General features: G+C 38.5%; 1 protein-coding gene across 1 annotated transcript in view; it reads right to left on the reverse strand.

The window, feature by feature from the left end:
* Positions 1 to 4,063: 4,063 nt before the first annotated feature.
* mapk8ip1b (mitogen-activated protein kinase 8 interacting protein 1b) overlaps positions 4,064 to 26,391 on the reverse strand; it is a 55,644-nt gene continuing 33,316 nt past the window's right edge. Inside the window, exons 4-12 of the mRNA XM_038702272.1 lie at positions 22,776 to 22,857; positions 19,092 to 20,228; positions 13,976 to 14,051; positions 11,053 to 11,225; positions 8,119 to 8,222; positions 6,991 to 7,107; positions 6,041 to 6,111; positions 5,622 to 5,720; positions 4,064 to 4,496 (exon numbers count right to left, since the gene is read on the reverse strand). Of these exons, the coding sequence (XP_038558200.1) occupies positions 4,424 to 4,496; positions 5,622 to 5,720; positions 6,041 to 6,111; positions 6,991 to 7,107; positions 8,119 to 8,222; positions 11,053 to 11,225; positions 13,976 to 14,051; positions 19,092 to 20,228; positions 22,776 to 22,857 (1,932 nt within the window). The 3' untranslated portion in view covers positions 4,064 to 4,423. The remainder of the gene's footprint in view (positions 4,497 to 5,621; positions 5,721 to 6,040; positions 6,112 to 6,990; positions 7,108 to 8,118; positions 8,223 to 11,052; positions 11,226 to 13,975; positions 14,052 to 19,091; positions 20,229 to 22,775; positions 22,858 to 26,391) is intronic.

Consider the following 26,391-nt stretch of genomic DNA (forward strand, 5'->3'; position numbering starts at 1 on the left):
CAGAATGCAGTTGCCTCACTGCCTCGATACCGTAATAGACGCTGCCTCAGAAGGCATCACTTTTACTGAAGGCAGCTCGTTTACATTAGTTTTGACAGCCTTCTAACGCAGCACTTACAGCAACGTGTGCCTTCAGTACGCCGTCTTGTGTCTCTTCTTACTGTCAGAAGATACGCTAGCCTTAACATAAGCTAACTAGCTATTGAAAAGCCAAACGGATAACAGATGCCTCAGAAATGGTGGTGGTGGTGGTGGTGTGTGTGTGTGTGTGTTGTGTGTGTGTCTGTGTATTTTTATGCTATAATAATGACAGGAGACAATGAGATCTGCATTAAAATGTTTAAATAAGGAATAATTCACACATAAAAAAGATAAATTTCACATTCTACATTTTGAATCAAGATAAAGTTATATTTATAATTACAGATATTAAATTATTTATTTATATAGGCATGTCTATACACCCTTTGTATAGCCCCAATACTTTACATTTTCTCCTGTCTGCCTCATTGGCTCTTGAGAAGGGAAATCATATAAAAGTCAGTGTTGATCTATTGATGCAAACACGATGGCTTTGATCAGCAACAGCAGACAACTCGTTTTTTTGAAAGGAACAAAATCATGGGGACTAGTGAGAAGGCTGAATTAACAATTTCCACATCTTTCTTTTACAGACATTTATCTTCTGTATATAGATCACATAAAATAATCTGTTACACATTAGTGTTAGCCATAGATGAAGCCATAGGAAGCTCACTCTCTGTTTGTATTCACTACAGAACAACTGTGCTGTACCCATGCTGGACCCAGAATCATCTGTGATGTCGTGCTATGCATGTAAATTCTTGAGAGGAAGTGAAGTTGATCTGTGAAGCTATTCTCTTAAGGACTCATCTAGTCTTCTCTAGAAAGGTTTCAGGCTAACAAGCTTAGTTCACATTTTAAATCTTTTGGGGTAAATCTGCCAATTATTGTCTCGATAATTTGGTCCATAGAATGTCCAAAAATAGTGAAAATACTCTTACAATGTCTTTGCTGCGGTGACGTTATAAAATGGCTTGTTTTGTTTTACTGACAAAACCCTGAAACCTGAAAATATTCACTAATAACTTTAGCATAAGACTGAGAAACTGGAACTGGGGAATGTTTGCCATTTTATTTGAAAACATAAACATTAAACCTTTAAATAAATGATCGTTTATCAAAAGAGTGAAAATTATCCTTCTTTTAATAGACTAATCCAGGGTTTTCAAAGTCTGAGACTGTGGGTCTACCCTCAGACAAAGCTTGGGAAACGGCGCCCCCCCCACCACATCTTTAGTTTACTTGGTAATTTTACCAAAATAGCCTAATATTGCTGTTTGACATAACTTCTGGCTACACCAAATAGTTTTTTAAAAAGTTATTTATTAGTTTGACTCTGATGGGGGGAAAACAGTTCCCAAAAACTACTGTATCTCTCACTCATGTAGCTATTCTATGTGATCTCCTTTTGATAACTAATGCATTAAGTAATGTAATATTGTTTCCTTCCATTCACTGAGCCTCCCTTGAAACAGCTTGAAGCCCTCCTAGGGAGGCCCAACTCACACTTTGAAAACCCCTGGACTAATCTATTAATCGACTAATTGTTTCAGCTGTGCTCAAGCCAGTAGTCAAGTCACAAGTATTCACCAGCAAACTGTAATTCAAAAAGTCCTATAGGTATATCAATGCTGACCACTAAAACGTCATCATAGCTTTTAATGGCATTTAAGATTTTTAGAATGTCCAGTGAGAATTTACACACCTCAAACATACTTCAGAGCAGGCGCACACATGGTTTTCTAGAGCTTGCTATGAAGACTGCAAAATCATAAAACAAGTTGTCTCACGGATGCATTAACAGACTGGATCTGAATCTGAATGCATCCATCTAATGGGTCCATGGCACATGAGCATTTTTACTTCCTAAATACGTGCGTCCTGTTTGATTAGAGAATTTTTTGGTTTTGGTTGAATCTTTCGGTCTTGTCTATTTAACTTCTTACTCTCAGATTGCAGACATAAAGGCTCTGCATGAGGACAATTTCACTGTGACCCTGCCTCTGAAACAAACATTACCTATGACAACACACGTACAGCACAGCACATTTAGTGAAGTGGAAAAAAGCGCAAGTCACATCAAACATACTCCTACATCACAATTTGCATTCAAACTCTTAAATTCAAAACACACTCAATGGCAATCCCTTAAAATGTCGTGATACAGTTTACTGAGGAAGGTCATATGATCTGATGGAAAAGAGGCACTACTAGTAAAGATATGAAGACACCAGAGTTTTGTTTTTACTCCCTTATCAGCACCTGTACCAACTGTACTGAGGATCAGCTTGTTATCTTATCCGCCCACACTGATGGCAGTGAATATTTCTGATGCGGAAACTATGAGGAACAGGTTTCTAAAACACCACATAAAAGAGCCGTGACGTTGTCTCATACCACAAAAGAGCCCATGCCTGTTTTTTAAATTATCTTTACGTTTTCTGTCACTGATATCATACCTAGTTAGAACACACAGTAAAGAAGCGGAATGTTGTCTGGCATTAGACTAGGTATAAAGGACTAAGGCTTTAGTGGGCAAAAGGTTGGGCCTTTTTAGCTTAGCACTACAGTACCAATAGAAGCCGCTAAAAGGTTTGAAATGGAAAAATCCACAGTCATACACCCTCACACTGTTTTTTTTTATCATGGACAAGGGATGCTAAAGGCATTTCAGGCGTTATTGGGGATTCATTGTTTAAGCGATAGTTTGGATTTTTTAAATGGGGTTGTATGAAGTACTTCCATACAGTGGTAACAGCACTGAAGAAAAGCAATGTACTGCTGTGGACAGGGGCAGCAGCAAAACATATTTTATATATAAATCACAAAAACCAAACCCAATAAACCAAAAAAAACTTTAGTCTACCCCGTCATGTCTACTTCTACATAAATGAGTGATTATCTAAATTTCCCAAAATGTCATTCAACCTACAGAAAACCAACAGATCCGTTAGCAGGGAAACTGTAGCATTACATTCTAGACTACTGCTGGCTCTTTTGGATGTAGAAATCGGTGTCTATATTTCCTCTTAACACTGTCTGACTGTAGGATATTAGTAGAAAGGATTGGCCCTACGACTCAAAGGACCTCTACACATGACTGGCAGCAGAATAACTTTGCATTTGCGTTAGATATTTGATGTGCTAACTTGGGCATTGTGCACCACTTATATGTTACTCCTTTCCAGTTTCAACTTTGACCTTGTTTGAAAGCACAAAAGGAAGAAAAGGGTTTCATGTACACAAACATTTGTTAATCACTGGGTCTAAGGCTGCAGCTAATTTATATTTTTATTAACAAATAATTATTTTTTCCATAAAAAGTCACAAAATGCAAAGAAATGCCAATCATGAGTTGACATATGAACTAATATTCAAAATTTTTGTCATATTTTCTTTAAAATTAACTCTAATAACTAACTAAACTAATTAAAATTAAAATAACTAAAATAATTGTTCGTCTATGTGTGGCCCTGCGATGGACTGGCGACCTGTCCAGGGTGTACCCCGCCTTGCGCCCGATGTCAGCTGGGATTGGCTCCAGCCCCCCCGCGACCCTGTATGCAGGATAAGCGGTTGACGATGGATGGATGGATGGATAACTAAAATAATTGCTATCTTTTAAGCTCACCATGCTGTGTACAACATTTTCTGCTGTCAAAAGGTTGATGTACAGTAATTGTCTGGATTTGACGACAAGGTTTGCCCCCTAATGCCAACATTTAAATGGGACCCAAAAATGCAAATAACTTCACCTGTAGATGGTTTTACTACAGTGTTTAGGGTGTTTTTGTTGTCACTAAACAATGTGGATGTCTCCTTCATGGTGGGCTAAAATGATCAAATTTCTGTGCCTTCATGTTATTTAGTAAATACACACCTCCGTTATGCTCAGACCCTAATTTTACAGTCAAACAAAACTCATGTAGTAATTTGTTTCAAATCTCAGCCGCTATTTTTCTTTTGTCAAGTGCAAGAACAAGCTGGTGCAGTTCAGTTTGGCTTCAGCGCTTTCAGTGTTGCACCTGCTGAGACGACGCTGCAAGCTAACTAGTGCTGCCAAGGCTGCCGTGATACAATGTTTGTGCTTTCTATAGTCAGCCTGTGATCACCACCTCATCACCGACTCCATTTTGCATATTTTCTGTTCTCCTGCGTTGGCTCATTTTCATCTCTTCTCCTCAGGTTTCACCACAGTTCCAATACTTGACCCTTCTTCTCCTGCTTGTTTGGTTTTTTTTTGTTTTGTTTTTTTAATTATATATATGTCTGTCCTTCATGCAACATTATGTTAAGATACAGTGTACTGTACAGGGCTGTGGTTGAAGGCAGGGCAGGGTTATTCCAGGTAGATGTCCTCTGTAGGGCATGATACCTCCACAAACTCTTTATAGTACAACTGGAAGGCTTTTCTGAAAGACAAAGACACATACTTCAGTTATTTCTAGACCTCATTTAACAGTTCACACCTTGATGTTTTTATAGCACTCAACTGAGAGCCAAATTTTAAGATTAGCTTCTGCCCCACTAGCGGACAATTCTCAGTTTTTTTGTTCTCCATGGTTCTATCTCTACTTCTCTGAAATTTGAAACATGATCCTAGTGATTTCTGTTTATGTTCAAGGAGTTTAAGTTCTACTGCTATACTGGACAGTGGCAATAAGAGTTATGATAATCATGATGCAGATCACAAATAGACATTTTAGAAACTGATGCACTAACTGATGCAGTAATTACAATGTGCCTACATGTTGCAACTATCCACAGAATACTCTTATTGTTAGTGTGTTTACTGTTTTACACTGGAGGACTGTGAGAAACGGCATTTCAGTCGTGTCTGTGTCCTGTACATGTGGCGGAAATTGAGAATAAAGTTGGCTTTGACATTAAAAAACGCCTTTGCCTTGAAATGATTCAGCAGGTATTTCTGATGATTTGTAAATGCAATATAGGACTAAATGAGGACTGGCGGATTGGCCCTGAGACCCTGTTTATTTTGTAGGATCTAATGAAATATAATACCCAGTATTTTGAATACTTTTAGTACCTCTGGCAAGACTGCACAATCCCACGGGAAAATGTTCAAAATTAATGAATAAATGAGATACATGAATTTAAAAACATCTGCCAAAGTTCATCCAGGTAGTTCATGAGAAAATTGTGGAATCCCCACCATAAATGAGCTGCTAGTCAACAGGATATTGAGATATCTAACTAACAAAAAATATCATAACTGTCTTGGCATAGAAATGAATTACTATTCCCAATAAATGATAATGAAATAAGCAGCATTGAGCATAGTAGCATAGAGGACAAACAAGCCTTATATCGGACAGACAAAACCATAGGAAACAGGGGTTAGAAATTAACCAAGTGTTGGATTTTACAATTAACACTGGACTGATTTCCAAAAACAAATCAATGATCTATAACATATTAGCTGTTTCTAATCAATTAACAACTGTATGTGTCAACAGAGATGAAGTAAATGCACAAACCTCCTCTGTGCATTACTAATTGAAAAAAGTCAAACTTACCCTACTGACTCTGCAAGAGGTTTGGTGGAGTTTTCAGACACAAACACATGGCAGGCAAATCTCTGGTCTGCTGGGTGCTTAGTTATGAAACCAAAATACCTGTAGAGAGGAAAGTAGATAAAACACTCCAAAGTTTTTTATATACTTAGTTATTTCTGTCATGTCCTAATAATAAACTGCTGTTTCACATTTGATAGTTTCACATATAATCAGTTAGCAGTCAAGCGGTCCAGTCTATGTCTGAAGTCTAGTATATTTATTTTAGATTTCTAGCGACATCTTGTGGTAAGTTATTGTTTGGTTTCTGTGGGTGAAAATGTCTCAGCCTTTCTTTGATTCTAGCCAGACAGTACAAACATGTGCTTGGTTCTGTAGTCCCTCATTGAAAGTCCTGTTTTAGGTTTTCTGTGTTAACTTACTTGCTGTTTTTGGGGTGATAGCCGCAGAAGGAAACATTCTTTAACTGGAAGAAGTGATTGCACTCATTACTCTGCGAACAAGACAAAAATGCAGAATAAATGTCTTGGATTCCTTGCTCTACACTTACTAAGGGTGGCAGTTTTGTTCTTATCTAAGTAATACAAAATAAACTTAATTAAAAAGTGACATTCCTGCATTCACAATGCTCCTTGGCTAGAAATACAAAACTATTGACAGCACAATATACAAAAGTATCTCAAGTAAAAGTACTCTTTATGTACAGCAAATGGCCCCTATCTGAGTGTAATGCATGATCATATTGTTATTATGCTATTAAACTGTATAATAGTTGTAGATTGTCTAGGTATATCAAACTACTAAATAACTATGAAGTCAGTGTTAACTATTTAAGGGTTTAAGACTTTAAATGTCTTTCATCTCTGGATGGATCATTATAAAACAGTTGTTTTTTAGGATGGGAGCGTTTGCTGTGTCAGATGTCATTTGTAGAGTTTGGGATTCTTTGTTTGGGATAGGATTTTTTCTTTCCTGACACATGTTGCTTCACTCAAACATATATTTTGTATGTTGTATGTGGAGTAGGGGCTTGTATGTGCATACATTATATTTAAAAGTATGTTTAGAATGTGAAACTTTCTTCTGAAAAGTACTAAAGTAAATAATACAATTACTTTCTCTTAAATGTCGAGGGGTGTAAGTTTATAGGTGCTCATAATGGAAATAGTGAAGTAAGATCTCCTTTAAGAAAACACCCTTGTGTCCCCTGACATCTCTGCCTGCAGTTCTACTGGCAGCCACATGGGGGAGACATGCCTCCGCTGTTCAATGGGTTTCTGGTGTGAGGGTGAGCTTTTATTGGACAAACCCTTAAGAAGCTGCACTTAATTCTTTTTACATTAGAAAAACAAAGTGACAGAAGGAGTCTTACTCTGTCACAGGCATAATAATCTTCCTGAACTGCAAGCTTGATGCCTTTCACACTGATCTCCAGGTAGCAGGAGGAAGGCGGGTTGTACTTTACTGTCATCCTTCTGTTGGAGGCAATCTGGAAAACAAATATAAAAGATGACTCCTAAATTTGTAAAAACTCAAAAGAGACAAAAATTGTAACCAAAATTTCTAACTAGATGAAAATACAAATGTTATACATAATAGATGTAATAAGTTATATAACTTATGTAATAGATAAGTTTCTCTCTGTATTGGAAACAGTCAAACTAATTTTACTGTGATACTTCTTCTTTCTCCTATGAGATATTAAATTAATTCCTCATTTGAGATGTTGCCAGCTGCAGGTAGCTTGTTGTGTGTTGCACTGTGGGACAATGACCCCCCACTGCAGTGAAGTTTTCTGCATTTTTAAGCATTAAGAATTAAGTCATTTTCCATTTTTTCCAGTGTAAACCCAATTTTTACTCTAAAGACAGTTAGAAATGGTTAATCATAGGGCCGGGTGATATTGCCAAAAATGTTATCACAATAAAAAAATTTCAAATCAGGATAAGTGCCAATTTAATATTTTTTTCAAGTTTAAAAATTGATTTTTGTTCCTCAGTGAAAGTTAAAGGAACTAGATGGTTAATTGTGGTTTTAAACTATTCTTTATGGTCAGAACATGTCAAACGCTTTCCAAACAGTGGATCACTTAACATCTGAGGTACAACATTCAAAACAATTATGAAAATCTTTTTTCAACAAATATGCATGAGTAAAATAAAGTAAAGTAGTCCGTTTTCCTCAACAAAATTAATATTTTAATAGAAAAAATAAGTGCTAATTTGTTTGTGATTCAAATGGATCAAATCAAACATTTATTGAATATTTGTTATATTGTTAATGAAAAAAATTATATTGCCATAATTATGATTCTTGTTTTATTGTCCAGCCCTAGTGCACATTTAGGATACATACTTTAGCTCCTCTGTGTTATTTTTGCATTAAGGCACATGTCTACCAAAGTTTTTAATTTCTGATATATTCCTTAATGCTGCTTTACTATAGTAGTCAAACTTACAAACTTAAACACACACAGATGCGCTCAACATGGACCTTGTACCTTCTGCATAGCTGCACACAGAACATCGTTTCCTTTGTGGAAGGGCACTTGAACTGAGCCCAGGAACTTCAGCCTATATCTGTCCATCCATTCACTGCTCTTCACTGCACAGGAAAGAAAGAAATATGTGGAATTAGAGCAAATACCTCAAAAATAATAATAATATGCAACAAAACAACATCACATAACATAGAAGAGGTGGCAATAATTTATGTAAACATTAAAATCCAGGTAAGATTTTAGTAGCTCCTTTAAAGAGACAAAATAAGTAGTGTTCGTTCAAGAGAAGGAAAACAATACACCGTTGTTTTGCATTTTACTCTTTACCATTTTATATTTTTACCCATGTCACCTGCATCTTAAACCTGACAGAGCTGAGTTTCAGCTGTAGGGCATAATACTGCCTGGAATTCATGTTTAGCCCACAGATCACAGCATCGTCCGAACATGATCCCTCACAGGTGTCTCACCCACAAACATTACTGTGTTTGTGAGTGAGACAAACAAATTTAGGGTACCGCTAATGAGAACTGAGCCTATCTGGGTCTCTGCACTGGCCTTTGTATTTGGTGAAATAACTTTCATATTAGGGCCGCGACCTGCAGATTATCTTTTTGATTAATTTAATTAATTCATTTTGAGGTCGATAAAATGTCTACAAATTGTGATAAATGCCCAATTTCTTAAAACCCAAGATAACATCTTCAAATTACTTTAGTCTTTTCGACCAACAGCCCAAAACCCAAATATATTAAATTTACTATCACATACAGTGGGACAAAGAAAAGCAGCAAATCCTCACAATTGAAAAGCTGGAACTTGATTATTAAATCTTTGCTTGAAAAATGACTTTGTTTAGTTGTCTATTAATTTTCTTTTTGATTAAACGACTGTTTCAGCTCTACATCATATCAACCTGTTAGACAATCAGCTTTAGTTCTACCGGATGGTACAACAACTGACTTACAAAGACAACAGAAACAATCTCTAAATACAACTGGATGAACAAACAGACGTACACCAGGACTCTTAACTCTCTCTCTGTATCCTCTTTGCTGCTGCTTTCCTTTATGATGTATCTCTCTTCTTCTTTTTAAATATTGTTCTGAATATAAAAACTTCTAAATTTAGATTGCTTTCAGCTACACTGGCATCACATGACTCAAAGAAGCATCACTCAATTTATGTGTAAAGGCTTTAAAAAACCATGAAAGGAAAATAAATGGCATAACATGTTTATTATTTCAGTATTTAGACATCAGCTTACTTGAGTTCAGTCTTTATAGTTTGACAATTACATACCACTGTAACTCAAGCAGTTAAGAGAACTGAACCAGTGAATACAGATGAACTTATGTTCCACTAGATGTCTTTGAAGATTCTCAGTCACCCAGGTCATAGTTATCCAACGAAGGTTAAAGTCAAGGGCAACTGGACTTGGTTGAAGATACTGGAAGACATTTCGTCCCTCATCCAAAGGACTTCTTCAGTTCTGACTGACTGGCAGGGAAACTCAGCTATTTAACCTCAGTGGGGTCGTTTGCCAGGATCGTTGATACTGCTGGTTTGTTAGTGTTCCTTGTTGCTGTAACGACAGTCGTTACAGTCGTTAGGGCTACCCAGGCCAAGACTGAACGACCATCGTTGGCATCTTCACCTGAGGCCAATAGGTTACGTTTGTTGAGTTTCCTGGGAAGTGATGGAAGGACCGCATTGTAAGTGGGGGATAAGTGGTGGCGTAGACCCCCTCCTCTGTTCAATGACGGCTTCTCAACCCTGGTGTAGATGCTTCCTTGACACCTCTTTCAAACCATCCATCTTCTCTGTCTAAAATGTGCACCTGGTGGTCCTCAAACGAGTGTCCTCTGTCCTTCAGATGTAAGTAGACAGCAGAGTCTTGACCTGAGGAGTTGGCCCTTCTGTGTTGAGCCATGCGTTTGTGTAGTGGTTGTTTAGTCTCCCCAAAATACAGGTCTGTGCATTCCTCACTGCATTGGACCGCATACACTAAATTGCTTTTCTTGTGTTTGAGTGTGCGGTCTTTGGGGTGTACCAGCATCTGTCTTAGTGGGTTCTTGGGTTTAAAAAAAACAGGGATGTTGTGTTTGTTGAAAATCCTTCTGAGTTTCTCTGATACTCCAGACATGAATCCAGACAGAATCACAATGTTGTTGCGATCTTGTGGCTGTTTTCAGAAAGGTCCATATAGGCTGTAAGTACCCCCTTCAGGTGGTTCTGTTCCTTCTCTCCGGCTTGGGCGCTTGTTGGTTTTCCGCTTTGTGGTATCTTCAACCAAGTCCAGTTGCCCTTGACTTTAACCTTCACTGGATGGTTATGTTCCACTAGCTTTCCCAAACCATTTTTTTAAAACACTGAAACATGATACTGGAGTTTTCTGTCCAAATTAATATACATACTTACAGTTATATACATACTTATATTACATATATACATATATATATTAAACATTTAATTCCAACAATGGTTTTATCTTTGTTGAAATTAGGTGTTTGAATTTTACTAGTCAGTAGGCTACAGTTGTAGACAGTCAGGTTACATCAGTTTTATCTATATAGCCCACTCTCAGAATATGGACGGAAAACTTCATTTATCTTGTTTCAGCTTTTTAGAAAGACCAATGAAAGTAACCTGCTGGGAAGATACTATATATTGTTTGGCAGAGGCTAGAGAAGCATATGCTAGCTTAAATGGAGCAGCACTTTAGCTCTCTATAGTACAGGAATGGAGAAGTATTATCACTGCTGTGGAAATTTCTTATGTTTACCTGTAGAAGCTAATAACCATGACACATTTCTACAATTTTAAACTAAACAGCACAAATAAAAAAAGCATAACATTTATTTAAACATTTATTCTTTACTAACACATCCACAGTCAGCCTTCTATAATTAAAAATCATGGCAGTGTCAGTACCTTTGTAGCTCTCGGGGTCCTTTGTCACCTCTATAGCGTAGTAAGCTGGGAAGATCCCACGAGCACCAGTTCTCATGTTGTAGCCTTCGTACCAGTAATCCTCTGACTGGACCTCCACCAGCAACGGATCGTCCACCTCCATCTCCAACTCATCGTCATGTCTAGGAACAAACCTGTTGAGACAGACATAGTCATGCATAGGATCTGAGGGACCTCACAGGCTGGATAACCCCCCCTACACCCTACCCTTCTATGTTTATGTTCACTGTTATTGTTTTTGCATATTAATATAATAATATAATATTGGCATTAAATAATTTCTGAATATTTCACAAAGCACTGGTATCCTGCAGTTTGTGTTAATTTGTATTGGGACGGTTACTGAAACTGACTGGATATTGCACAGCCTCCCCTTAAATTTTTTTCACCAGCCGCCACTGCGTCTCACCATAGCCATACCAGAAACTGCTCAAATGACTCTTTTTCCTCTTTTTTTACTGTCCATTTGTGCATTGAGTATGTTTCAAAAACTTATATATTCACCAATTCTTTGCTTAATTTTGTTGTCAGCAAAATTATTTACATTGGTCATAAATGATAAATTACATTTGTAAATCAAAGGTAAGTACAGCTGCTATCCACTTCAAGTTTTGTTAGTAATCAAAAGAAAGGTCTTCAGTGTCGGGGTTGACCAATATGCATCCTTGAGCTTCTCCGAAATATTTTCACAATTCAGTGAGTCACAGAAATTCAAATTCTAACACTTCAATTGAAGGCAGAACCAGTAACAAAGAACCCTGCTAACTAGCCTGATGCTGGCTATTCAGATGTGACCCTAATCACTATAGAGGAACAACAAAACTACAGAATATTATACACATAAAGGGAACACTCCTTTCAGTTATGTATGGATAATGTTCCACACCATGACATGATCTGACTGCATTGCTGTTGTTTTTGTCCCCCTCCTCTTTGCATTTATCAGCCTGAGGTCTCCAACAGCATCTGTATCTCTACGCTGGAGCCAAATGGAGTGTGACTGTTACTGGGGAAACATGAAGAAATTGAGCATTTTCTGCTATAACTACAAAAAAAAAAGAGAAGAAAAATGACTGACAGAGATAAGCTTGTTAAAGGGTAACTGCAGCCTGAAATTCCACTTGAGCCCTCTGTAATTGCAAATTTAAAAAAATGCAACAGAGGAGTGAGGGAGGTGTGGGTACATAGTGTTTGACACTGGGATATGTGGACATGGAGACTGACTGTTCACTGTTCAATATATATATAATAAACCTCAGAGTCTTGCATATTTTGTCACGGTTAAGAAGGGGCGAAAACAGCTGAACCAAACTTTCAGTACTAGGAAACAGTTACAGTGCAAGCTAATTATGAGCAGAAAAGGCAAGTTTCCACATCAGCCGGCAGCTGATCAGACATGTAAACAGTTTAACCCACTGAACTGTTATTGCCCGCAACTTGGTAAAAACTTCTTAAATTTCTATCTTATCTATCTCAATTATCTATTGCCAATCACACATTAAAATAAAACTTTTCTCAGCCACATTTCTCCATTAAATGTATTTAAAGCAGAGCCATTATCTCAGGTAGTTTGGTAGTTTATAAATCATTGCTGTGTGTAACACCTTGGGTGATGCTAAGAAGACAACCGTTGAAAACATGGGCCATAACTTTAGTATTGTTGACTGCTGAATGTCTATCAACAATTTGAGCAGTTCAGCAACATATAACCAACAAAAAGAAGCAGAGTGCTACATAGACGAATATAAGATATATAGTAAAAATGGTTGCTTGTGTTGTTGAGTGTAATGATGGTTGAGTTACTTCCTAAGATCCAGGGACGTGGCAACATCACTAAAAAGAAGCCTGGCGGGGCAAGAAATATGAGCTTTCAGACAAATCTTTATGACTTCAGAGACATTATCTGAAGTACCTTTTTGAAAATTCATTGTTAAACATGAACACTGAACATTATAATGTTCAGGTACCCTGACCTTAGTTTCACCTCAAAATAGCAATAGCAATGTCGCTGGTGGAAGTTCTAAAGGCCTGGATAGGAATCACAGCATCTGCAACTTTTGCTATGACAACAGTCTGGTAAATAAGTATCAAATTTCATTTGAATATAAGAATATAAGCATAATGATTACTTGCCAAAGTTTTACTTAAACCATCCATAAAATAAAATACATTTGTTATTACAGTTGAATTAGCCAAAAGTTATATGTGAATTAGGTGCATTTTTGGCTATTGCTCCTGCTTTGTGTAAATAATTTATCTTGAACTTCATTCCTGCTGGTTTCTGGGGTTTTTCTGTACTTGAGTCAATACATTTGATTAGGGCTGAAACATCGATTAAATCGATAACTAAAATGCATCGACACAAATTCCTTGCATCAAGGTTTTGTTTAATCCATATAACTCTATAGCACACTGTTTCGTACAGACATTAATTACTGTCGCACATTGCACTTACATGATGTGATTATAATGGCGCTGTTTGCAAAGTGGAGGAAGAGAGAGAAAATAGCGAGGGACGAAGAAAAAGTGTCCACAGTCTGCGACTATTTCAAGCTAAATGAAAAAAACAACTATGTAATGTCACAGTCTGTCCACCATAAAATGAAACTTATGCGGGAGGGGAGGGGTGCGCTGCAGCTGGCAAGCAATAGTACTTTTAAACGACACATTAATGAATCGATTAAACAATCTATAGAAGCTTACTAAAATCCTCATTAGCTGCAGCCCTACATTTGATTCACTGACAGCTTGTTTGATGTTTTGAGCAAATGTTTTCATATTCATTAAGAATGATGCATAAAACTTCATGTGTTTTCAGTCATGGTACAACATTTTGTATGGATGTAGGTGTGATAATGATGAAGATAGTGTAGTTCTTCTTCACCTGTAGACGGCTCTGTGGCTTTGATCCCTCTCCTCTCCATTTATGACACAAGAGTATAAGCCAAAGGACTCAGCACCTTGAAAACCAGAGAAGAAGAAAAGGCAATAATACAGTGTGGAGTGCCAGCCTCTGTATTCAGCTGGTAAAAAATAAATAATACTGATTTCAAATTGCAACAAAAGTCCATCAAAATATAAACAGTAAACATAATTAGGGCACACTGTGTTTACCTTAAAGCACATGCATTCTTTAGGACCTATGAATCACACTTTAATTAGGCGTGAAACAGATGACCATTGTGTATTTTTACTTGCATTGCCCTGAGACATCTGTTACCCCCTCCTGCACTACTCCGATAAAATGCTGTGCTGTTTTTAATGAATCTGGAAAACATATGGACAGCATCCAAGAGGACAGCAAGGACTAGCGATGTAATGACCATGCATGTATTACAGATAAATCCCTCGTTCTCTGCCTGCCCCTTTCATATGAATCCTACCTCTTGCCCTTTAAGGCTGATTTACACACACATGCGCACCATGGTGTGGATCAATGTATGACTGGTGATATTCCCAACTGTTTTCGAAGGTAAGTCCTACAATTAGCACATGGACAGCAACAGGATATTCAAGGTCCCCAATCTCTAAATTTGGTGACTCACTGATCTTTCCTCTAGTAATAACATTAATCACAACAATTGATTAACAATCACATTTTCTGACGGATCTTTCAGAGGTGTGTCAAGCAGGCAACAGACTCTTAATGTCGTTCAAAATTTTCAAAGTAAAAGCTCAATTCAACTCCAAATAAGCATTCCAGTAAAGTTTATTGCACTTTTATTTGGTAGGCAAAACCACTAAAGAGGAAGTGATTACGTGAGTAACGGTTGCTGTCATGACTAAGATCTATTTAAGCACAGCTATCAAAATATTTATTTATTAATATTTTTTTTGCCGCTATCAAAGCACCATAATCTGGCCGCGGGCCTGATATTATTTTTGGCAGGCAGTTTTGGCGAGGTTCCATAATCACAGAGAGAATGAATGTGTTTCCCTTGTCAGTGTTTGTATAAACTGCATCTATTATGTGGTTTATAATGGACTGTGGTGCAACAGTGACAGTGTTTCACACTCTTGGCTTACATTTTCCATGTTATCTGTCAGTGGCCAAGTTGCAACAATATATTATATATAGGTTTTACTGAATAATAAAGTACATATAATTTCTTAAGATATCTACCTAAAGAAACCTAATTTTTTGACTGGCTACTCTCTGCTGTCTCAGAAGAGACACCTTTTGTGCTGTGTCAGCCAGCATAGCTGTCCTATGCTCTTTGAAATGGTAGGGGGCAGTGGTAGACAGGAATGTTGGTTGCAATTTGCAACCTCTCCGCTAGATGCCACTAAATCTTACCCGCTGAACCTTTAAAGGGGAATTCCACCGATTTTACACAGTGGCTTTACATGTCTTGGGGAGTAACACTGCACATCTTTAAAAAATATAACATATAATATAATATAAAGTCCCTTGAGCCAGCATTGGTTGGGGTTGAAGACAAATGCCAGGTTTTGAGAAGGAAGAAAAATGCACAGGATAAAAAAGCTGACATCTCTGATGCTGCTGCATCGATTTTGATCATTATGGCATGTGTTGAGTAAAATACTGCTTACTTTATTATTTTACCTATAATTACTTTATTATTTTAATCCTAGAAGTTCTGTGTTACTTAGAAGTGCATTTACTGTAGTCATTGAAGGAATGACTGTAGTCTCACTGGGTAAAGGTATTGACTACAGATGTTATTATTTTAATGTAAGGTTTCACTACTGATTTAAGGTTTGACCACTAGTATTTTAACTTTTAGACTTGACTGCTATATTCTGTGTGTACCTTGAATGAACTTGTAACTAGGGCTGTACATATCGATTATTTTCCAAGTCGATTAATCTAACAATTATTTTTTCAATTAGTCGATTAATCTAACGACTAATTTTGTTTATTCTAAAGAAAGAAAAGTTTATTAGTACTCGATTAACATATTTATCCAAAATAAATGTCAAAAACTATAAAAAAATCGATATTTTATTTAATCATCCTGATGAAGCACATTAGAATAATGATAATAGTAGCAAATCTTTAAATGAATCAAATTTCAATGTCACTGATGTGTTATGATAATAATAATATTAATTAGGCTACTTTACTTAAAACTTAAATTTTTTCTGACATGGATTTATTTCAATATTGTGTAATGCAGTATGATAATAAAATGTATTTCTGCATCAGTGAACACCTGAAAGGACTCACAGACTGTACAGTCACAGATTGTCTGTAATTAGATTCAGCGGTTTTCTCGCTCAAGTGTTTCCCATTCGTTCATTTATTTGTGGCGGCCCGCCACACTATCAACGCTGACCGCCACAGATTGATTTTCGACTTTACTAAGCCTATTTAAAATCGTATTTGATTGCAGAGCGCCGTAGCGCATTCGCACAGCACTTCCCCTTGCTCATCCCTCTCTCTCTCACTCACCCGTACCTCTCTCGCTCTCTCTCCCTCATGGAACACCGCTGCACAAATCTGTCCAACACAGCGCTGTCAATGTCGGAGACCCAGCTTAAAAAAGGTATTAGCCAGCATGCAAGCAGCCTAGCTAATCAGGAGAGCTAAGTTAATGTTAGAATGCAGCCGGATTTAGCACGCTGTATATTTAATATCGATGCGCGCACCCCGAAACAGCCGAACATTAGATGACTCGCGGTGTTACGTTGACAGCAGCGGGACAGAAATTACATTTAACATCGCCCCAGCCTACTTGTGACCTTTCAATGTCTCTACATGAGCAGAGAAGCTGACAGAACATACAAAACCTAGCTTCGCCTGACTGTGAACATGCAAATAGACCTACGCTACGCATGCAAAACTTAGCTAGCGGACGGCAGGTACAGTTGTCTGAAAGGAAGATAAGAAGAGGTAATATGAATTTAAGACCAGATAAGATGATGTAATGTTTGCTTAGCATTCAGGTGATGCAGCTAAAGTCTACAGAAGAATCTGATAGTATACAAAATAGCAGTAAGACACCTGCTGCAAGTCATGTACGCCAGGGATGAGATGGCACACTGTGAACAATGCAAACTGTAAGAAACCAAGCTTTTGTAAGAGACATTGCATTGCATACTCATGTTTGATGTTTTAAAGTATGTTATTCCATCAATTATCTTATTCCATTATTAATTCTTTTTAAAAATACAATTGTGAGTGTTTAAGTTTTAATGGTGTCAGATTATGCCTGTATAACTTTTACAAAACACGGTGAGACTGAAGTTGAAACATAATGGTGAATTTCCAAATCCAGTAATGTTAAAAAATATAAAAGGATAAATTACAATGATAATTATGTTAAATAACAGCTAAAAGTGGTAACTTTGAAAATAGAGAAAGGGTTAAATTGGTAAAACAGTACATGTAAACGGCCACAAGATGGTAGCAGAGGATAAGAAATTCACCATTGGGAAGGGCGTGGTCAGCAAACACAAATGTGGAGACCGGGTGTAACGCCCACCTGAAGGGTGGGGTTTAAGGTGAATATAAGGCGATGTTCTGACCACCAGATCAGTTCCATCCTGAGACCTACAGGAATGTTACTCGTTTACCTGTCCGTAATTGGAATAAACTCTTTTGCACCGACTCATAATCGTCTCCAGTGAAGTTTTTGACTATGAAGTTACTGACTATAGAAGAAAGTTAATAGAGTATTATTGACTGAGTTTAATAAGTTCGTTAGAGTAGGGACCAAGCCTTCAATTGGCCCAGCCTGGCCTTATTTCCGACCCAACACATGCAGTACCAAATTGTTGGGAATACTCTTAATATTTTAGCTCCCAGAGTCCTGTTTGAAAAGACGTGTATTCAACACTGAGTATGACAAACACACATTGAGCTGCTACTGTCAAAAATGCAACAGAAAATAAGCAATTTGTGAGTATATTTATACACTACAGGATTCAGGATTCATCAGGCCGTTATTGCTTTGTTTCTTCCTCAGTCCTTCTAAACACCTTCTCTAGGACTGCCATTGTTTCAATTCATAGAAAAAGATTTATTTTTGAATGTGTGAGGGGTCTGGACAACTGGAGGGGAAAAGAAAGACTGGAGGCAAATCCCGGAAACTGAAAGCTGCTTTTGGCACAGTATTCTTTCACGCAGCAGGCCATCTAAATGTCCAGCTGGGTTTCTGCCCTGAACGTGCTGCTGTCAGAATGCTGATAATGATTTCAACAAAGCAGCAAAGATTGCAGCTTTCATTTATAAGGTGAGCAGGGTAATGTGGCCTGAATTAGTAGTATTAATATCATGTCAATCACAAGTTCAAACTGTTTTTCTTTAAGCCACTGGTATAACAAAACAACATTTTTAAATACTATTCCTCCAATTTCAGACGTGATTTTACACCATTAAATTATAAATATTGCTTTATGTTTTTGGACAAAAGTTACCTCTAAATCTCTACTCACAATAATCTGTTCTGCCATTTTTCAAGTAACTCAGTGCAGACAGTCACAACATCCAGAGTTACTTGTCATGTAGATGATGATCTGTGCTGCATGAGAATATTCCAGTTCCTGAATATCTCTGCGGCTTTGCTTCATCAGCCACATCGCTTAAAGCCTTTTCCACCACGCTGCCAAATCGGCTAGACGGCATTCACTGCTGCGTTGCTCTATGTTTAAAAAGGAATTACACAGAACAACAGCCTACTGTGCTGGTGTGCTTCCTGGTATGTAATGTCTTGTATTAAGTATCCGTCAGCCGATATCCATGTTGGCTGACGGCTAATGTTATCATGATTGCTATCATGATTTTAATAATAATATCTTCTGCTATTGACATGTGTCAATAGACAATTCTCATCTTTTATTATGTGACAGTATGTAATGTGTGTCTCCAAATGACACCCCGTATGCATTGAAGCATTCTGCTTTAAACATGCTTTTAAGCATGGATCAGTTTTGTGATTAATACTCCTCTTGGCAGAGCAACAAATCCCAAACAGCCTTCCACTGAACATGAAATATTATTGAAAAGACTCATTGTTACCATGCCAATTACTTACTGGAAGAGCGAGAGCGTCCATTCATGAAGACGTTGAGGAACTTTTTAGAGAAGTGCAGGTCGACCTCTGGAGTGGAGTCTTCAGACAGGCATGCTGTGGCCTCTCTCCTCACTCCTCCTATCCGAGCACTGTCCTCCTCCTCCTCCTCATCTTCCTCCTCATACTCCTCCCCAATAGCTGACTCATAGGGAGAAGAGACGCAGTTGTCATAGACAGTGGCCGAGTCGCTGTCGTCACTGTAGCCTTGGTAACACTGCCGGAGACTGACCAGTTCAAGCTGAGCGTGCTCATCTACCACCAGTGTGTATTTGACAGAGTCATATGAAAGGCCGCTGGCCTCAGAGCTCATGGAAGTCCTTAGTGAGACTTTGCTGTCACCACCGTCCCCCTTTCCTCCCAGCTGCCTCATCCTTCCGTCCAACATTATCCTGTCCACATCCTCATCCTCCCCGCAGTAGCTTTCATCTGTGGCATCCACGTACTCCACAGATGATCCAGCTCTCAGCATGACCTCGGCACCTGTTCCCGCCCCCTTCAGACCAAGGTCCAATGCGAGGGACGAGCGAGCTGAGACAGCCATGCTAGGCGGTGTGATGAGGGACTCTACACAGGAAGCATATGATGGCGGGGGGACATAGACCTCGTCCTCCTCATAGATGGAGGGATTTGTCCGGTCTGGGAGGGGTTGGTACGGAGGCGGGCCCTCTGTGTCAGAGCTGATGGACATGCGGCCCTGCTCAGTCTGCTGCGAGAGAAAAGGCCGGTCCTGAGCGTTGTTGGGCTCCAGGGGGTCAGCGGAACGCTGCACAGGAGTCAGATAGATCTCCTCTGTGGGCTCTAGATGAACGTCTGTATGGTAGCGGATCCTCTCCCGGTGGTGCCCACCTCCATCCGTTTTCCCCGCTGGGTATAGAGGAGCTGGTGTATAGTTCTGTGGTGGCGGTGGCGCAGGCGGCTTCTCCAGAAGCTTGGAGCGTGTGGCAGCCGCTGTAGATGAGCAATTTGAGTGTCCAGAGGTGTGGCTGTGTCTGCAGGGGGCATCAGTGGAAGTCCCGCGGTCTTTGGTCTGCGCTCCCCCGCCCTGCACCTTGTCCTCGTCACTCAGACAGCTGTGCTCATGCGGAGGGGTGAGCTCACCTGGAGGAAGATCAGACGCAAACAACACACAGACAGCCATACAAACACATACGCAGACACACAAGCACACACAAAGGCCAGACACACGCACAGAGTAAATACACATAATGCAGAAATGCAAACATGACCGACAAACAAATGCACAAACAGATATGAAGGCAGACATGGCAGAAAATGCACCGATAGATAAAGTAAAGCACAAACAGGAAGAGAGAAAATGAGAAATGGTTAGGTAACAGATGTCAGGATTACGCAGCTAAATCCCCAGTGCTCATGAAATTCAGTGTGCAGCCAGGAGAACGTGATTGATGTGTTATGTCATAACCCAGGCATGATATATTCACTGTGGATGATGCAGCACTGATGTCTTACGCCACAGGGCAGCAAAAGACAGGTGACTTATGAGTGAGTATTTAAATAAACTTTTAGCATTTATAAAGGATGGAGGCCAATTCAGGACAATACTGAGACAAAAATTAGGATCTGTGTTTTTGTGAAATTGTTACTTGTAATGTATCATCAGAGTTGGTATTTTAAAAAAGTACATTACAACAATTAACCATCATATCGTATACAAATAGCAAAAAACAGAAAATCCCTGTGGCCCCGCACAGACTTGTTTTGTTTTGAATCACTATGATTTGCAATTCAAATTTAGCAGAACTTAAAACATCTTCCCGTAATACAATAAAACTTGTGACGCAATGAGATGTAATTTGCTAGTGTGCATATGAATGGCACCAGTTGTGTTCATTAACAAATATGCAGGTCTTATCACAAGTCTGATAATTCTTAGTGTGAGTAACGCCAGGTATATGTGTACATATACATGGAATTAGGAAGTATGGTGGAAAGTGTGCAATTGAGGAACCCCTGGCCAATGTTCAAATAAGCAGCCCTATGTTGGATTTATAGAACTGATATGTCATTAACCTTGACCAGGATATATATATATATATATATTACAGTTCGGACAACTGATGTACTCTGTAATGTTTGGCATACTGCAAAGTCCAAGGCCAACAATATTTTTTTTCATTCTTGTATTTCATTTAATTCTCATTACAAGCAACCTAATTGGATTATATATAGTTGGATTGTCTTTATGATGCTCTGCTTAGCTTCATCAGAATCGGTATACTGTCTGTGTCTGCATACTGTATCGCACCTTTGCATGCTTGTTGCATGCATGTTATCTGTATTTATGGAGGTTGAGCGTTGGAAATGATTAACCTGATATAAATGAAATGACTAAAAAAACTAAAATATGATAATTAATATATTACAAAAGCCTTTTCATTGCATTGTTGATATCCTTTACTTTTATATATATTAAAACTTTAGAAAATGGCCAAAGCTTTTCATGGTGGAGCAACATTAGCCATCAATGTCGTTCCTTTTCCCAGATCATTCTAGTGTAGCCTCCATGTTATGTACAGACTATAATCACGAGGCCAAATGGACAAAATAGTTTACATTAGCGTTCTAGTTGTAATAATAAATCTTATATCAAATGGCAAAATGGCTGGCTGTGACATCTAAATAAATAAAAAAAATAATCTATTTAATTTGATTTAAAAAAAATTAGCGACACACTGTTGTACCTTTTTTTGTTACCAAAGGGAAACAAGCATCACAACACAGCAAAAATTATTAATTTTGGCTTACGGCTTTGGGGTGAAATTTTATTAAAATCAGATATTGCTTTCTTTTGGAAGTTGGTTTCTCCTTTCTCATAAGTAGTCAGACCCAGTCTTAATAGGGCCGAGAAGTATCTTTAGTCCGCTGTCTAGGTCGTGGTGCATCGTTACTTTCTATTTGACTGTTTTTAAAAATTGTATTTAAAAGTCTTTTTTATATTTCCCTATGTTGCTTTTATGTTTTATATAAATGACTATGAATTGCCCTGTTGTTGAAATGTGCTGTATAAATAAACTTGCCTTGCCTTGCTTTACTATTTAACTCATTTGGTGTGAATACAAGAATAGCAATTGGATGACCATCTCAGAATAATAACGCTCCCATTCTGCCTCCATGTCTTGATTGAAGCATAACAGGCAAGTTAATTTATCCTGATTTTTTAAGTTTTTATTTTTTTTTTTATAGGTGTGTTTTAAAATCACTGAGATATCAAAAAATATACAGTATCACTTTGTTCAATTGGATTTGTTGGCAGTGGGCTTGGTTAGTCTCGCCTCACATGGTGATCTGAAAAGAGCTGTAGCAATGAGCTATGGCAGCTCCCAGCTATCTAAGCCTGGCTAACACACACACACACACACAAACACACACACACACACACACTATAGCATTGCCTCAGCTAGCTACACTTAGCTCAGCATAGCTTATCCAAGCCTTAACACTGTCCCTTGGGGATCAGAGAGACACATAGCTTGCCAAACCCAATGCAAATTGTCATTCAGCTGCTGTGTTAGTAGCACAGGGCATGCACACCCCAGTTATCATCAACGAAATTAGAACATTCAGACAATTGAACTAAAATATGAGCTCCATGGTGTGAAGATGTGGTGGAAAAGAAAAGCTCACCTGTTTTGAGAGGTGAGGATGAGCCTGAAACCTTCTCCTGCCAGCTGTATTTCTTCCCAAAGGAGTTGTTGTTTAATGTGTCCTGTGGAAATACAGGAAAGAGGAAGATAAGACGAAAGAAGTGGTGAGAAATAAAAATAGATGGAGAGTACGGAGACAGAAAAAGAGGAAAAGTTAGCGAGAGAGAGAGAGGTTTGATCAGAGTTCTAGATCCCGACACTCAATGTACACAACTTTTTGTCTCTCTCTCTCTCTTTCACACACACACACACACACACAGACCTTTTATTCTGTTGAATGAGCAGGGAATCTTTTGTCTGTGCTCCGTGGTGTGCATTTAAAGGGACCCAGACATTTTACTAAAGCTGCTGGGAACACACACACACAAACACAGTGTAAGTCTCTTTAGGCTGTTTTGGGGTAGTTGTTCATAGACAAGAGAGAGCCTTTTCTAGAAATCATGATACTTCTCAGGTGCCTTTTTCCCTTTTTCAAATTCTATTCAGTTCACTCAAATAACAAAATAGCATCAAAGCAAACTAGATTGCAAATCTGACCAACCTCATGCCAGCTTTCTGTATCTGACACTGACTATGTGACTGTGATACAGACACATTTCAGTCACACAAGAAGAGTCCTTTGATTTTGATTTGATACAGAGCCCTGAACAAGAGAACAGCAGACACAGATTTGGTAGAGGGAGATTTTAACAGATGGAAGTGGAACTGGAAACTCCTGTGACGAAGACGTGTTGACCAAAATAAGATCATGTCCTCCTCCTCTGTCCACTCACCACCATGCATGACTCACTTCCCATCTATGTGTACCAGGCGGAGACAGAGCTGTTGCCGTGGTAACGAGTGAATCAGCAGGTGGGAGACAGCAGCATCGATCTGAGGAGCCATGGTTTGTTTTACCATAGTAGTTGGCTCATGTCCAACAGTTTATTACAACTTGTTATATTCATAATTTTGGTCATGTTTTCTATCACAAATGATAACATTATACTAAGTAACTGCTGAGATCTGGTAACATGGTGACATTGCTACAATGAAATCCAGCAGGTGATTCTTCTTTTTAGTGTCAGTATCATCCTGTTCCAAGATCTCAGCAATTCACTTAGTGAGAACAATAGTATTATTACGAATAGAAATGATGCCTGAAACAACAAATAATAAATCAAACTTGTATAAAACTGGAATTGTTAAAGACAACTATTTTTTGGGGAGTGTTTGCATTGATTGACATGAGTCTCAGTCTATCATACTCTTCTTCATGCTTGTCCCATCTCATCTCCTCCCTTTGACGAAATCTGGATTTTCTTTATGCAGTTATGATGCTGGCACTATGCAGATAATTGCATCTAAAAATATTGCTTTTCAGAAAGCCTCACTGCTCTAAGCCTGATCTGTGTTTAGGGCTGCCTTTGTTAAACCACAGAACTCTGTCACTCGCTGCCAAATGATGCAGAGCTAAATGTATATTTTGCATTTACATTTTTACCGATCCACTGACCTGGAAACACAGCGTGCTGTCTCTCTCTCTTCTTACAGTACTTTGTTGGAGAAATGCTCCCTGGAGATCTTCAACCCTCATCTATCTCATCTTATCTGAGTTTTGTCTGCGCTGCCTGACTAAATCTCAGTTTTGGTTGTCAGCTGGAGCTGGTAGAGCTGTTGTAGTGTCTAAATTATAGGTGTGTTGGAGAAAAATCATCCACAATATACCATTTTCTACACCCACAGGAGTAAGAAATTCACAATGCAATGCAGTTGTATTGTGCAGATCTGTAATCAGGTGTGTATTTAGTAGAAAGGCTTTGTCAACAGCATTTTTGTAATGTTCTTTTCACTGGTTGGCTTACTAAGCTTTGTGTACGTCATCCGCAGCAGAGTCACTTTGTCCTCCTGCCACTGGGGTTGTCAAAAGGCATTCTGGGAAATGCAGGAAACCACTAGCTGAATCATTAACTGAAGTAGCTGAATCTGATAGACAAAGATGGTTCGACAAAGACCTACATCTCATTGCTTTTATGACCACCAGGTAGTTCAGTTGGTTCATAACACAGCATATAGCTAGATCCTCACATTAAACAGCTTATTTCATTATGAACACTAAAGCATAATTTGTAAATATGGCCAAGTGACACCAGAAGCATTAAAGTCCAGAAATCAAAATAACCCCAAGATCTGCTGCTGATCAATGTTATCCTAAAGAGATGTGGTCTGTTGTTTCACATCTTCACAGTTCATGCAAAGGCCGCTTACATGAAACCTTCATCCATTTAACAGTGGAATACTTTAAATCAGAGAGTGAACAATGTCCCAGGAGACAAGAAGACTTCCCAAGAATAAAAACGCGTCAGAGCAATTATTTCCTTTCATACTTTACAGTTCTGACAGCTCAAACACACACACACACACACACGAACAAAGGCACAGCAGCATGTACTGTAGGCTTGTTTCCACCTCATGGAAACTGAGCAAAGAACAAAGCTCAGACATATATAGAGCTGCTTGGTTGATCATGTTGACAGTCTGCACTGCAGAGGAGTGTGTGTATGTTAGAGTCCCGGGCAGATTCACTAACATATACAATACTGTATCCATTGCATAACAAGAGTATCAGAGACTTATATTTGTACAGAACGTGGCAGGCATCAAAGAGTACATTTTTGAATATTTAAGTACACAAATGAGAATTATCACCATCTCTGCAACTCTGCTGAGTTGTTTTTTAGTCTATTTTAGCACAGTTACTGTAAGGTTTAGTCTCACTTCTCTCTTTAGTCTCATTTCCAGCAGTAACATACAGCTGTTTTGACCTAACAAGATGATAAACCCACTGTACACCACCTGCCCAGCACCAAACGGTAGACAGACAAAGTTAGCAACTAGCAACTTTGTCATTTTGTGCGCATGAGGTGTATTTTGTATGAACTTAAACTGTCCTCCCAAGAAGAACGACAGCATTATGTGTTTCAGCAAGTGCCCCAAAACGACATTTGTTTACATTCAACTGACAAAGCCCTCCAGTGGCTTTATTTATGATATTAGGGGCAAAAGGAAACCAGGCAACAAAATAAAGTAGGGTGGATGGATGGCTCAGTGAAACATGGGACTTTAACATGGGAGATGGCTGTGTGTTTCCCTTTTCCAACAGTCAAAGCAGGTTTTTTTTCTGGGGAATATCAACCCCTAACTTTAACAATGTATTTATTATTGTAACCATGACGACAAAGCACCCCATACCCTATAAAAATATTTTAACCCAAACTATGGTCTTTCCCTAAACTTAACCACGTCTTTTTTTGCCTCAACCTAACCAAACTCTAATCATAGAGTTTGCATAGAGTTGTGTTTACTACAGACACACACACACACACACACACACACACACACACAAACACAAATGCAGACACAGCAGTAGTGTGTCCATTTAATGAAAGAAAACATGTACCAGAACTCTGCTGCATGAACATGAGGTGGATGGACAGACATGAGATCAACAGACAGTGATCAACACTCATGCATACCTACACAGTCACAAACTAAGCCTCACCCAATGTTTTTATGTATATACTTCTCTGGACCCTTATTTATACTATACATTCTGC

The sequence above is a fragment of the Micropterus salmoides genome, unplaced genomic scaffold, assembly GCF_014851395.1.
Source record: "Micropterus salmoides isolate LMB-PRFRI ecotype aquatic unplaced genomic scaffold, ASM1485139v1 Ms_hic_scaffold_6, whole genome shotgun sequence".
Classification (NCBI taxonomy): domain Eukaryota; kingdom Metazoa; phylum Chordata; class Actinopteri; order Centrarchiformes; family Centrarchidae; genus Micropterus; species Micropterus salmoides.